This window comes from Poromitra crassiceps (assembly GCF_964638095.1).
Source record: "Poromitra crassiceps genome assembly, chromosome: 2".
Taxonomy (NCBI): domain Eukaryota; kingdom Metazoa; phylum Chordata; class Actinopteri; order Beryciformes; family Melamphaidae; genus Poromitra; species Poromitra crassiceps.
The window spans coordinates 15760954-15775953 of record NC_139624.1 but is presented as its reverse complement, the minus strand read 5'-3'; the positions used below and the strand labels follow the sequence as shown (position 1 = coordinate 15775953).

Here is a 15000-nt window from a genome sequence, read left to right as displayed (position 1 = left end):
CTGATAGAGTCAGTTGAAACACTACTGTAAGGCGGGACCGCAAGAACATGCGGGTGATTTGATTGGATCGTTCTGGAGACTGAAGTTGACATTGGCCAATCCTGGCGCTTGCTGAGTAGCTGAGATTTTTCTGGAAACCCCGACAGGCAGCTCGAGCCGCAGCGCTGCATTCTCAGCGCTTGTTGAGAAGCTGAATGCTCTCTGCAAAGCTGACACCAACTAACGTTACGGGGTTAAATGCGGAGTTAAATGCGGGGTTAACAGCCTTTCTTTTGCAAAGAAGACATTAGCCCGCATCTATTCTTGTACAAAACATCATTTTCTGCGAAGTATTAGTAAAGTTATAAGCGAAGATCGATTCACAAGGATCTGACAGCTGTCTCCGCCATTTTTTTTTCTACGTTGTCATTTGAGGTAAGCCTTATTATTACTCTCTTACTAAGAGAGTTGCCATGGCAACCAATAACCCATGGCCATGGGTTATTGAACTCGGTTACTGGAATTATACAATGGCTGTGAACCAATCAGATTGCTTGATTTGAGAGAGCCGTTTTATAATTAAGCAATATATCACGAGAGCAAGTGTGTTGTGCTGAATATATCCCCCTGATCAGTTGTTATCCCACGAGGCCGCAGGCCGAGTGGGATAACAACTGATCAGGGGGATATATTCCACAACACACGCTGCTCGAGTGCTATATTGCTTTTATAAAAGGGTTCCAAGTATAATAATCAGTGTTGGGAAAGTTACTGAAAATTGGTAATTAGTTACAGTTACTAGTTACTTCTCTCAAAAGGTAATTTAATTACTTTAAAGTTACCAGTTACTTCAAAGTAATTAGTTACTAGGGAAAGTAACTTTTGCGTTACCTTTAAAAGTCCGCTTCGATTGTTATTAATGCACACATTATGTTAGTGTTGCTGTGCCACAGTGTGGCATTGAACCTTCGCTTATTGGCGAGGCTTATAACCTATCAAGGTCATTAGCCTCTGGGGCTCTGGCTGCAGCTCTCTCCCCGGACTAGGTCTGAGGATCAGAAACTGGGTAATCCTCTGAAGTTGTCCGTTATTTTCATGTCCTAAAGTAACTAGTAACTAGCCCAGTTACTATTTTAGTAACTGTAACTGAGTTACTGAATTTGAAAAAGTAATTGGTTAGATTACTAGTTACTGAAAAAAGTAGTTAAGTTACAGTAACTAGTTACTTAGTAACTAGTTACTCCCAACACTGATAATAATATAATAATAATAACACTATAAGTCCGACTGGCATGGTATTCTGAGAGTCAGTTGAAACACTACTGTAAGGCGGGACCTCTAGCAAGAAGATAGACGTGCGGGTGATTTGATTGGATCGTTCTGGAGACTGAAGTCGACATTGGCCAATCCTGGCGCTTGCCTGGACTTTTTACAAAGCCCGACACCAGAGCCATATGCCGACACCAAGTAACGTTACGTCTTATTTAGAAATGCGGGGTTAAGAGTGAGGGCGCGCGAGAGAGGGGTTAAGACATTAGCCCGCGTCTATTCTTGTACAAAACATCATTTTCTGCGAAGTATTAGTAAAGTTATAAGCGAAGATCGATTCACAAGGATCTGAAAAGCTGTCTCCGCCATTTTGTTTTTGAGGTACTTTTAGTAAGAGAGTTGCGCCATCATGCGTCCGACTAGTGACCCTCCATACAGCAGATCAGGAGAAAGCTGTTTGGCTCGAGTGCAGCGCTGCCTTTTAGTAAGAGAGTTGCCATGGCAACCAATAACCCATGGCCATGGGTTATTGAACTCGGTTACTGGAATTATACAATGGCTGTGAACCAATCAGATTGCTTGATTTGAGAGAGCCATTTTATAATATTCATTATACATCAGGTCGGCAATACGTCATCTTGTAGGCGGCACATGTTCCCGCCCCCTTTTAGGGGGAAAACACAAGCCTCTCCCCGTTCACTTCAATGTAAAATAGCACTACCCAAAAAAGTATAGAAAATTAACAGAATCAATCTCGTTTATTAATGACCCCAAAACACCATGACATGACAATATATTACAACTCGTCTGGCCATAGGATGGGCAAAATACACTGGAAATATTATTTTGACCCATATAAAATAATGTGACTCATGTCACATGTGACATTCTTTTTTTACAGCTCCGTATTATCAAGTATCATGATAATATCGTATCGTGGGGCATCTGGTGATTCCCACCCCAGTATAGATCTATGGTAGAATAGAGTGAGGTACCTTGAGTATAGATCTATGTTAGAATAGAGTGAGGTACATTGAGTATAGATCTATGTTAGAATAGAGTGAGGTACATTGAGTATAGATCTATGGTAGAATAGAGTGAGATACCTTGAGTATAGATCTATGTTAGAATAGAGTGAGGTACCTTGAGTATAGATCTATGTTAGAATAGAGTGAGGGACCTTGAGTATAGGTCTATGGTAGACAGTGGCGGACTGCATAATCGGGCACGTCGGGCAAATGCCCGGTGGCCTGGCCTGGCCTGGCCTGCAAAATTTTTTTTTTTTTTTTGCAGGCCAGGCCAGGCCACTCACTGAACAGCAGGCCAGGCGCCGCCTACTGGTTTACTAGTGGTTTTATTACTTTATTCAGGGTTAAAGTGGGTGCATCTCATTGTAAAATTGGACTTGGCCCAAATTGGGCTTCAAACGGCCCAAATCGGGCTTTAAACGACCCAAATTGGGCTTCAAACGGGCTTCAAACGGCCCAAATTGAGCTTCAGACGGCCCAAATTTTTCGCCGGCGCCCTGCGGACGCCGGCACGCACGTCAGCCCGTATCGGCCTGGCCTGCTTGGTATCTAATGCCCAGCCTGAATTAGGATCCCAGTCCGCCCCTGATGGTAGAATAGAGTGAGGTACCTTGAGTATAGATCTATGGTAGAATAGAGTGAGGTACCTTGAGTATAGATCTATGGTAGAATAGAGTGAGGTACCTTGAGTATAGATCTATGGTAGAATAGAGTGAGGTACCTTGAGTATAGATCTATGGTAGAATAGAGTGAGGTACCTTGAGTATAGATCTATGGTAGAATAGAGTGAGGTACCTTGAGTATAGATCTATGGTAGAATAGAGTGAGGTACCTTGAGTATAGGTCTGGTAGAATAGGGTGAGGTACCTTGAGTATAGTTCTATGGTAGAATAGAGTGAGGTACCTTGAGTATATATCTATGGTAGAATAGAGTGAGGTACCTTGAGTATAGGTCTGGTAGAATAGGGTGAGGTACCTTGAGTATAGATCTATGTTAGAATAGAGTGGGTACCTTGAGTATAGGTCTATGGTAGAATAGTGAGGTACCTTGAGTATAGATCTATGGTAGAATAGAGTGAGGTACCTTGAATATAGATCTATGGTAGAATAGAGTGAGGTACCTTGAGTATAGGTCTAAGGTAGAATAGAGTGGGTACCTTGAGTATAGATCTATGGTAGAATAGAGTGAGGTACCTTGAGTATAGATATATGTTAGAATAGAGTGAGGTACCTTGAGTATAGATCTATGGTAGAATAGAGTGAGGTACCTTGAGTATAGGTCTATGGTAGAATAGAGTGAGGTACCTTGAGTATAGGTCTATGGTAGAATAGAGTGAGGTACCTTGAGTATAGATCTATGGTAGAATAGAGTGAGGTACCTTGAGTATAGGTCTATGGTAGAATAGAGTGAGGTACCTTGACTATAGGTATATGGTAGAATAGAGTGAGGTACCTTGAGTATAGATCTATGGTAGAATAGAGTGAGGTACCTTGAGTATAGGTATATGGTAGAATAGAGTGAAGTACCTTGAGTATATATATATGGTAGAATAGAGTGAGGTACCTTGAGTATAGATCTATGGTAGAATAGAGTGGGTACCTTGAGTATATGTCTATGGTAGAATAGAGTGAGGTACCTTGAGTATAGGTCTATGGTAGAATAGAGTGAGGTACCTTGAGTATAGATCTATGGTAGAATAGAGTGAGGTACCTTGAGTATAGATCTATGGTAGAATAGAGTGAGGTACCTTGAGTATAGGTCTATGGTAGAATATAGTGAGGTACCTTGAGTATAGGTCTATGGTAGAATAGAGTGAGGTACCTTGAGTATAGGTCTATGGTAGAATAGAGTGAGGTACCTTGAGTATAGGTCTATGCTAGAATAGAGCGAGGTACCTTGAGTATAGATCTATGGTAGAATAGAGCGAGGTACCTTGAGTATAGATCTATGGTAGAATAGAGTGAGGTACCTTGAGTATAGATCTATGGTAGAATAGAGTGAGGTACCTTGAGTATAGATCTATGGTAGAATAGAGTGAGGTACCTTGAGTATAGATCTATGGTAGAATAGAGCGAGGTACCTTGAGTATAGATCTATGGTAGAATAGAGCGAGGTACCTTGAGTATAGATCTATGGTAGAATAGAGTGAGGTACCTTGAGTATAGATCTATGGTAGAATAGAGTGAGGTACCTTGAGTATAGATCTATGGTAGAATAGAGTGAGGTACCTTGAGTATAGATCTATGGTAGAATAGAGTGAGGTACCTTGAGTATAGATCTATGGTAGAATAGAGCCAGCAGCTGCAGCAGGTCATACAAGACGTAGCCCTCCTTCTTCTCCACGCCCAGGATGTTGGGAGGATGGAACGGTTTAGATCGCTCCAACTCCAACTTCTGATTGAACGGAAAGAAGCCGAACTGGAAGAAATACTTGATCACTATGGTAACCTAGACAGACAGACAGACAGACAGACAGACAGACAGACAGACAGACAGACAGACAAAAAACAAAGTAAATTTATTTTCACATAACTTTTTCCCCAAAACCAAAGATGACGTCCTCAAATGTCTTCTAATGTCCTGACCAACAGTCCACAACCCAAATATAATCAGTTTACTGTCATAGACTAAAGACACCAGAAAATATTCACCTTTAAGAAGCTGGAACCAAATAATTTTTGTATTTTTTTTCTTCTTAAAAAATGAGTCTAAATGATGAATCGATAGTTGGCGATTAATTTTCTGTCGATCGACTAATCGATTAATCAACTAATTGTTGCAGCTCTACAACAATCCAGAAATCCTTCTGTGTGCGGGTCGGGGCGCCTGTTCGAGGCGGAAGGGAACTGGTGGGAATAGCGTGATCCTCCCACGTGCTACGTCCTGCCGGGAAGCTCCCCGCTGTCAGGTGAAAAGAATCGGCTGGCAACTGTGCATGTGTTGGAGGAAGCATGGTGCTAGTCTACGGCTCTCCCCAGATCGGCAGAGGGGGTCCAGCGACCGGGGCAGCAGGGGGAAAATTGGCCAAGTACAATTGGGGAGCAAATGGGGGGAAAGTCAGATTTTCTTTTTAAACAAGTTTAAATTAAGTTAATTAAGTTTAACGTTATTGAGAGTTGATTGAGTTTAAGTTGTGGACCAGTTTTGTTATAAAAATGACAATAACTGTCCAAATGAATGACTGCAAAACTGTTTACATACAATACTCAAGTAGTGAAAGTAAACATAATGCTGTGGGCATGCCTGGGCTGGAGTGGAAATCTTCTCGAGTGTTCTAGCGGTTGGCAAACAAAGTCATGGTGTATTACAGCCACCAACTGGAATGGAGTGTGGATCATGATGAACGTAGCTTGCAAGCTAGGAGCACTGATTCACCAAGCCTGCTTACTTGCAGGCTAACAAATTTCTTCCGATTTTATTTTGTAGTAACGAGTTATCAGAAGGACCTGAGTGACAAACAGGAACAAACAGTCCAAAAGGTGCACGACACATGAACCAGGAAGTCAGGAAATAAATCTGCAGGAGTAGTTTCCCTTATGTTCATAAGCTCTTCTCTTGTGAAAGAGCTACAACAAAACACTGAATTCACAAACAAAACAAGAAAAACCGCTGCGCAGCAAAACACAGAGGCGCGTGTACTGTAGAGAGCGCCATCTTGGTTTGATACTGATACTGGATTAGATTATGTACTGTTACAAAGTATTGCATTACACCACTGTGTGTGTGTGCACCTCGGTGTAGATGATAGCAGTCATCCAGAAGCTCTTGCTGGGTCTGGGCACAGACAGCGTGGCCCAGAGGAATACCAGGACCGGCAGCACCAGAGTCAGACAGCTGCCAGACACCATGTGGTTCCACACGATCACCAGGTAACACACGTACTCCGACCTGCAGGGGGCAACAGACACATTACATTCCAATGCTGCATCAGTCCCTTACTGATGCGACTTTGTTTCTGCCTGGCAACTGACACATTCGATTTGTTTCCATCCCAACAACAACAACTACAACAACAACAACAAGCTGATTTTATGGTCATTCGCCATTCATCTCGTAGCTGAATCGCTTTGTTTTAGAGGTCTTCACGGGTCCAAAATGATGGACCCTGATGGACCTGGTAAGCCTGTGCTCGGACCCGATTGGACCCATCTCTTATTAGAAAGATCCATTCAAAAGAAGTTACTCGGGGTCCAGGTCCGACATTTATGGGGTCTTGGGCCCTCTGGTATTCGGGCATACCCGAAGATGTAGGTTGAAGTGGTCATTTTACTGATGAGTTCATTTTTAAGTCATAGTGAGCCTGTGGAATGGTGAGGAAACTTCCCACCGTCCGGTTGATAATTACTTTTCAAAGTGGTGTCATGAATCGTAACTACCACTTCACAACTGGTAAGTAGGAGCTTCCGAGGAGCATGTGATGCAGCGTACATAGTCGTCAAACTACTCCCAAAAAGTTAGTTTAGGTCCCATGCAGAAACCCGGAAGGGGGGGGGCGTCGCTTAGGCACCCTGTAACGCTGTCTGACTGCAGGGTGAAACATGCCATTATCATGTCCTACTGTAGCAACTACAGTCACCTAGCAACCAGAGGGGAAATGACTGGGTTACCTAGCAACAAGGATGTTGTACAGTGCATAGCACAGCTGCAGCAGCTGGGGCTGGTTGCCATAGAAATGATCTGATGCTTCCAACTCCTCATCGTAGAAAGTTCTGGAAAACAAACAAACAACAAAGAAACAAAGAAACAAACAGTCACATTGAATTTGTGCTCTGGTCACCTTCATACTATTTCATACAGTTTATTTCTTTGTCCATGACACAGTCCATTTCCTTTGTACAGTCAATATTTTACTTTGAGTTTTATGACAAAATTCAATTTGTCATATCTAAACCAAACACATCATTGGAAAGGTCTCGACCTGGAGAGTAACATGATATGTCAGTATGACTATTGTACATGGGTTCTATTCTACATTCTACATGTGTACATGCGATTCTACATTCTACGTGTGAGCAATATCATTCAATGTGTCCGTGTGTGTTAGTGCTTCCATTCCGGTCAACGTGTCCTAGAATATGTCCATGTGCCAGACAAATTCGAGAAATTCCGGTCAAATATGATCTGTGTTTATTGAACTTAAAAACAATATATAGTATCAGCGTCATCACAGCCGCAGCTGTCAACTTGTCATCTAGCTTAGTGAGAGTCCAGGGTACAGCAGCGCTAATAGGAAGCTAGCAGGTGTTAGCGTCATCTAATACCGTTTCTGTTGCGTTATCTATTACAAAATAGCGATGGTGGCTCCCCGCGGTTAGTTTGACTCTATGTTGTCCCCAGACGTGGAGGGAAAGTAGGATGAGAGAGATGTGTGGATAATTAACATTAGGAGAAACAGGAGAAACCTTGAGCCAGCAGCTCCTCACTTTACCACAGATAAGCTAAGAGTGAACACTTTTTATTGTATTGCTTTTTGTATTGTCAACCTTGCTGCCTTCTTGGCCAGGTTACAATTTGTGGTAACTCTGATGCAAGCCAAGACACTTAAAGCAGGTTTAAACGCTCTCGCGTTGTTTTATTCACCAAAATTAACTCAATTCAAAGTCCAACTTAAATTCCTCCCTTCTCGGGGCTGTTCATTCATGTCCAACAAAGCCGGTGGGGGTTCACATGCGCGTCCTCGCATGTGAGGTTTCCCCATAACGTTGCACTAAGCGCTCCAGTCCTCGGCTACATTCTCCAGTAGATTGCCACCAGTACCTTGCCTGAGTTACCTGCTCCAGCATCTTGCCTGCGTGCGATAAGAGACAGGATTGGTCAGAAATCATAGTCATTTTCATAAGCTTAAGGAGAGGAGTGTAAATGTCACCTACCGCCCGACAGCAAGGAGAGGACCCCCTCTCTCGAGGAGAGCCAGCCACACAGTGAACCTTCAGAGCTCCGTCTGCTATCTAGTTGAGCTGATTGTAGAATCAGTCTCAGCCGTGTGCGCCGCTCCTAACAGCGCGCAGCTGCGAGCGGTCGGCCGCTCCTAACAGCGCGCAGCTGCGAGCGGTCCCACTGAATCAGCAGCTAATTGGGGAACTACCTCTTACTGCTGACACGGAACCCCGGCTCTGATGTCACTGTCGTGGCTGGCCGTCCTCCCACTCTCACCTGCCGGGGGTTAGGCTGCCGAGACACCACATATCCTCCCCCTAAGCTCGCTGCCCGTGCGGCGAGCTTCCATATCTCTTTTCCATGTCTCCTGCTTCCTCGCGGCGGGACCTGGCATCGGCGAGTTGTATCTCTTCCTCAGAGTCATCATCCTCCTCGTCTTCATCCTTCTGACTTTTCTTTAGCATGCTGGGCCTTCACTGCAGGCTTGGTCGCATCCTTGGCAGCTGGAGTAGCTTCAGCTGGAGTGGCCTTCTTCGCCACTTTCACTGGGGGAGTCTCTTCTTCAGAGTCGTCCTTTTCTTCATCGTCATCATTTTCTGCTTTCTTTTCTGGCGTCGGGCGGACCTTCGTCTCCGGCCGAGCTTTCGGACCCCGGTCCTTCGGAACCCGTCCGGAAGGCTGGGCAGGTGAGGCGCTGACGGGGAATCCGTTTCCCCTCGTCGGGGGGATCAGGGCGCGGCTCACTCTGCGTGGGGCCCGGTGGCGGCGGCTGACGGCGGCGGCTGTCCCGGCCAGGTCGGTCCTGAGTGGCTGGCGTTTTCTGGCGTCGGGCGGCAAGGAGCGTAGGCATCGGTCTATGACGAGTTTTTCTCTACTTTTTTTTCCCCAATTCTTTTACGACCTGCTGTAGTTCACTTTGGCTTTTTTTTTCCAGCGCCACTAGAGCCAGCTTTTGCTCCCTAGTGCGTGAGGTTGGCGTTGAATCAGAGTTGCCTGCATTCTCCACCATTTGTGGTAACTCTGATGCAAGCCAAGACACTTAAAGCAGGTTTAAACGCTCTCGCGTTGTTTTATTCACCAAAATTAACTCAATTCAAAGTCCAACTTAAATTCCTCCCTTCTCGGGGCTGTTCATTCATGTCCAACAAAGCCGGTGGGGGTTCACATGCGCGTCCTCGCATGTGAGGTTTCCCCATAACGTTGCACTAAGCGCTCCAGTCCTCGGCTACATTCTCCAGTAGATTGCCACCAGTACCTTGCCTGAGTTACCTGCTCCAGCATCTTGCCTGCGTGCGATAAGAGACAGGATTGGTCAGAAATCATAGTCATTTTCATAAGCTTAAGGAGAGGAGTGTAAATGTCACCTACCGCCCGACAGCAAGGAGAGGACCCCCTCTCTCGAGGAGAGCCAGCCACACAGTGAACCTTCAGAGCTCCGTCTGCTATCTAGTTGAGCTGATTGTAGAATCAGTCTCAGCCGTGTGCGCCGCTCCTAACAGCGCGCAGCTGCGAGCGGTCGGCCGCTCCTAACAGCGCGCAGCTGCGAGCGGTCCCACTGAATCAGCAGCTAATTGGGGAACTACCTCTTACTGCTGACACGGAACCCCGGCTCTGATGTCACTGTCGTGGCTGGCCGTCCTCCCACTCTCACCTGCCGGGGGTTAGGCTGCCGAGACACCACAAATTGTAAAAGAGATTTTATATCTCAATTGGTTTTATCTGGTTAAATAAATGTTAAAGCAGGACTAAGCCCCCCAGATTTCTTGGAAAACAGTATTCTACTTGATTTGAAAACTCTGCAGGCAAGATGCCTATACTCCCTTCTTTAGCTGGCAGAATTCCTCCCCCATAAACTAACATATCTTGGCCAATAAGTATGTAGCATACCAAATAAAACAAACGGTAATGTCTTCATTTGATGTAGAACGCAGAGGACATGTAACTGTTTAGTTAGAACTTGCATTCCAGGAATATTGTATTTACTGCGCTGCTCTAAAGATACTGAAACCGCTGCTCTAAAGATACTGTTTCGTCCTGAAACCCACTCGCTTTGCGCCAGAACACAATCGATTTGGGAGTGGAACATGCCAGGATTGGCCAACGCCAACGCCAGTGCCCAGAACTGTCAAATCAAATCATCGACAGAGACGCTATGGCCCGCCTCCCAGTATTTTCAGTGTATCAGAGATAGATAGAGAACGATAACGATAAATGATCAATATAGCCACGTTATAAACAACAAATTAACGCTGGTGATCCGTAATGAAACAGTGTTACTCGAAATGGTTAAAAGTTATATCAATTTGGTCATTCAGTGGCATTTTACTGCCATGTAACATAACTAACTAGCGGCTAATATTAGCCACAGTAGGCGATTACCCAGTCTTAAAGGTCTTAAAGGGCTCACGCCGCGTGAACTACAGTAATCACATGGGGGGGAAAAAAATCATTTTTCACATGAGTGGGGCACGCGCAAATAACACCGTGACGTCACGATGTACCAAATCTCCCATTCATTTGAGGGCACAAAAAAAAGCAGGTTTGAACCCAAAGAGGGAACTTATGCTGCTGAAATGATAGGAGTTTGTAAAATTGTAACAGATTGATCTCAAATGTGGAGATTTTGACCAGAATCCTTCACATACCACCCCAAAAGCCATATATATTGGTTAAAAGCTGAAAAAAAGTGTTTTGGGGTTTAGTCCTGATTTAAGTAAATAAATGAATAAACAAAAACACTGTGGGGTATAACTTACTTGCTTCTGCAGGTTCTCCTCCACCTCTTCTGACTTTTAGAAAGGTAATCCAGATAAGGGTAACGGTGGCTATATATATAACCTTTATTTAACTAGGAAGTCACATTGAGATTAAAACCTCTTTTACAAGTGAGACGTAGCCAAGACAGGGTCAGGCAGCATAACAACATGCAAGAGGACAATAACATCAAGAGCTTTTCTATGGCTGCTCCCTTTAACCCATTGATACCTGATGCAATTTGTGTGTATATCCCTTTAAAGCCCCAATCAGTAAGATTTTTGACATTTTTTACTGTAATTTAAGAGCTTTTTAGTCATAGGAGATGGTAGATTGACTTGTAATAGGGAGACTCTCGACTTTATTTATCCCACACCGCCCTCTATTGGCCAGCCCTGGGACTAAGCAGGTTGTCAATAAAAAAAAAAAGATGCGCGCATGCGCTGTACAGCGGAAGCGCTGTCTTCATGAAAACAAGGATTCGGATTTGCTACGAAAATGATGTTTCACGGAACTATGGATTATTATTTCATCACGTGGTGAGTACCCGATGTCACAACATGTACATAGAGCTTTCTGGCGCTGTGTTTTGTTGACTTTGAACGGCGATATCGTTATCGATACTATTGCACCCAGAGGGCGCAGTTTCTCCAATAGCAAAACTTGGAAAACTTGCTGAATGGGGCTTTAAGACCGCGAACCGCGTGACGCGGTTTGCGGTCTTAAAGCCCCATTCAGCAAGTTAAAAGGATACACACACAAATGAGGGATATACACGCAAATGCTGCATCAGGTATCAATGGGTTAAGGTAAGAATATGAGCATGATCCACTGGCTGTGAGCGAACCCGTGTAAACGTCATACATTTAGTTTGTGTGCGTGTGTGTGTGTGTGTGTGTGTGTGTGTGTGTGTGTGTGTGTGTGTGTGAGTGTTACCTGTTCCTCAGCAGCTCGCTGGCTGTCAGGTCCTGGGTGCGAGAGGAGGGAATACAGGAAGTGGAGGCATGCTCAGACAGGAAGTCAGGTGACTGAGCGAACAGCCGCTTCCTGTAGGACCCGGACGGGCCCGCCTCCTCGTGGACGTCCAATCCCAGGGCCAGACTGTAGGAGGGCGGGATGTCCGCCTCGCCGGGGGGGAGGAGGGGCGAGGAGGCGCCGCTGGGGAAGGTGTGTGTGTGCGTGTGTCCAGTGTGTGTGTGCGTGTGTCGAGTGTGTGTTTCTTGTTCAGAGTCGGGAAGAAGAGGAGGTTGCTGGGAAGATTCACCAACGCTGTCCGAGGTCTCCTGACGAGAAAATGGAGCTGTGCACTGACTGGAGAGAGAGAGAGAGAGAGAGAGACAGACAGACAGACAGACAGACAGAGAGACAGACAGACAGACAGACAGACAGACAGACAGACAGAGAGACAGTAAACAGTCTTGTCTTTAGCCCTTAGTCTCTACTCTAAAATATGAGGCGCCAAACCGGACAAAAGCCGTGCGAAATTTGCAAGATGATACGAATGTAGGCGACAGATGTTGAAGGACTGTTAAGGTGCACAAGAGAGACTGAGTTCCTGAGAGAGAGAGAACGAGTTACTGTGCATCACCACACATCAAACAAGTTATTGCCAGAACTGCTGCCCATGTAAACCTTCTGAAGAGACTTGCAGAGACTGGATGGGGTGCAAACCTCACCACTACGCACCTCCACCCTTGCCCTTGCATACTCCACTGCTGATTATGCTGCAGCCATACAGCCACTATTGATGTTGTGCTTAACACCTAATCAGTGGAGTCCTACCATCAACTCCCTTTGAGTGCCTCCTCATATCGTCTGGCATCCCACCTGTAGAGTTCCACTCAAACTTCCTGACCGATAAGTAGGGATGGGTATAGTTAAAGAATTAAGGATACTATACTCTTATCGGTACAGCTTATCGATCCGGTACTTCAACAGTACTTTTTTGTTGTGAAAAATTAAAGGAACCACCGCAACACTGAAAATGACTTACCGATATTTATTTATTGTGAACAACGCGTTTCGCGTACAGCTTCATCAGGTTCACAGAAAATGTTTTTTGTTATTTATAAGAGAAAAAACCCCTGAAACAAGTGGGACTGGCCGGGTTAGGTTTGTTGTAGCTGCAGCTTTAACCCCCCAAAAAAGAGAAAAAAGAGAAAAGAATCTTTGGGTGTGTTTTTATTATTCATTAAAATATCCAGCATTATATAATAATTAAGATCTCCTTCTACCACTGCCAATACCAACGTGCAGTTAGAAAAAGCATATAAACAGTGTAGTGCTGGTAAATGATCAAGTTCATAGTCTTTCCTTCAAGCAAGCATCCTGGGTGTGACCTGGGTCAACCTCAACAAACGTCGCTCAGGAATAAGATTGGAGCTGCTGCTACTGACCTCTGTGAACGTGAGAAGCCACAGACTGTCAAACACATCATCAGTGAGTGTCCAATCCTCAAACCAGCACATGGAGTACGTGGCCTTACTGAACCGGATGACGATGCCACTTACCAACGATGCCAACTGCCGGTGTAGCTCTCCACAAACGAACAAACAAACAAACGAACAAACCCAGTCTCTCTCTTGCAGTAAGTCCTCCTTTCTCACGCAGTAGAACACGGCCCCTTTCGTGGAGTAACTCATCCTTTCTCGCACACTTAATGCCAATTCCACCTCTCTTGCACAGTAACACGGTCTCTCTCACGCATGTATCGCCGTTTCCTCTCGCAATTTTCACTCTGCTTTTGTCCGGCATGGCACCTCGTACTAAACCAGTCAGAGAGAGCGAGAGATCAGTGATTCGCTTACCTGTCTGTTCTACTGATCCTTTCTTCCACAGAGGACGATGAGGAGAAAGAAGATAATTCAATTTTCTCCATCCTGAGGAATTTGGGACGTGGCCGTTGACTGGTTTTAGCCACTGGGCATTCTGGGAAATCTACTGGGTCATCTTCTGCTGTTAGGATATCTGGTTCAACACCTGAAGCCACGTCTTCTCCTAATACTCTCTCTGTTTCATTGTCTACATCTGCTGGACCATCTCCACCTAATACTGTCTCTGTTTCATTGTCTACATCTGCTGGACCATCTCCACCTAATACTGTTTCTGTTTCATTGTCTACATCTGCTGGACCATTTCCACCTAATACTGTCTCTGTTTCTGTGTCTACATCTGCTGGACCATCTCCACCTAATACTCTCTCTGTTTCAGTGTCTACTGCTATTGAAACATCTCCACCTAACACTGTCCCTGTTTCAGTATCTACAGTTGATGAAACATCTCCATCTAACACTGTCCCTGTTTCAGTATCTACAGTTGATGAAACATCTCCACCTAACACTGTTTCTGACCTTCCATCTCCAGCTGTTCCTGTCTTTGTATGTGCAGTTTGTTCAGAGACCTCTGTGTCTGGTTCTGGTCTAACGTCGCCTGAGACGTCCAAAACTGTCTGTGGTGTAACAGCAGCTGACTCGGCTGCTGATACTGTCTCTGTGTGGGCCGACAGGGTCTGAGGTGGATCTGTCAGTGTCTCTGCAGCAGGGACATCTCCTCCTAACACAGTCTCTGGTCTCTCTGTAGTGGGGACATCTCCTCCTAACACAGCCTCTTGTCTCTCTGTAGTGGGGACATCTCCTCCTAACACAGTCTCTGGTCTCTCTGTAGTGGGGACATCTCCTCCTAACACAGTCTCTGGTCTCTCTGTAGTGGGGACATCTCCTCCTAACACAGCCTCTGGTCTCTCTGTAGTGGGGACATCTCCTCCTAACACAGCCTCTGGTCTCTCTGTAGTGGGGACATCTCCTCCTAACACAGCCTCTTGTCTCTCTGTAGTGGGGACATCTCCTCCTAACACAGCCTCTTGTCTCTCTGTAGTGGGGACATCTCCTCCTAACACAGCCTCTTGTCTCTCTGTAGTGGGGACATCTCCTCCTAACACAGCCTCTTGTCTCTCTGTAGTGGGGACATCTCCTCCTAACACAGCCTCTTGTCTCTCTGTAGTGGGGACATCTCCTCCTAACACAGTTTCTGGTCTCTCTGCGAGCCTCCATATCTCGGTGTGGAGCTGGTCAGGTGTTTCTGCTGCAGGCGTCT

General features: G+C 45.3%; 1 protein-coding gene across 1 annotated transcript in view; it reads right to left on the bottom strand.

The window, feature by feature from the left end:
- Positions 1–15000, bottom strand: part of LOC310798586 (piezo-type mechanosensitive ion channel component 2-like) — a gene marked incomplete at its 5' end in the record, with an annotated part of 118304 nt that overhangs the window by 21462 nt on the left and 81842 nt on the right. Inside the window, 5 exon segments of the mRNA XM_083661126.1 lie at positions 4543–4725; positions 6009–6165; positions 6885–6986; positions 11845–12219; positions 13716–15000. The exon segment at positions 13716–15000 is cut by the window's right edge and continues 190 nt beyond it. Coding sequence (XP_083517252.1) covers positions 4543–4725; positions 6009–6165; positions 6885–6986; positions 11845–12219; positions 13716–15000 — 2102 coding nt within the window.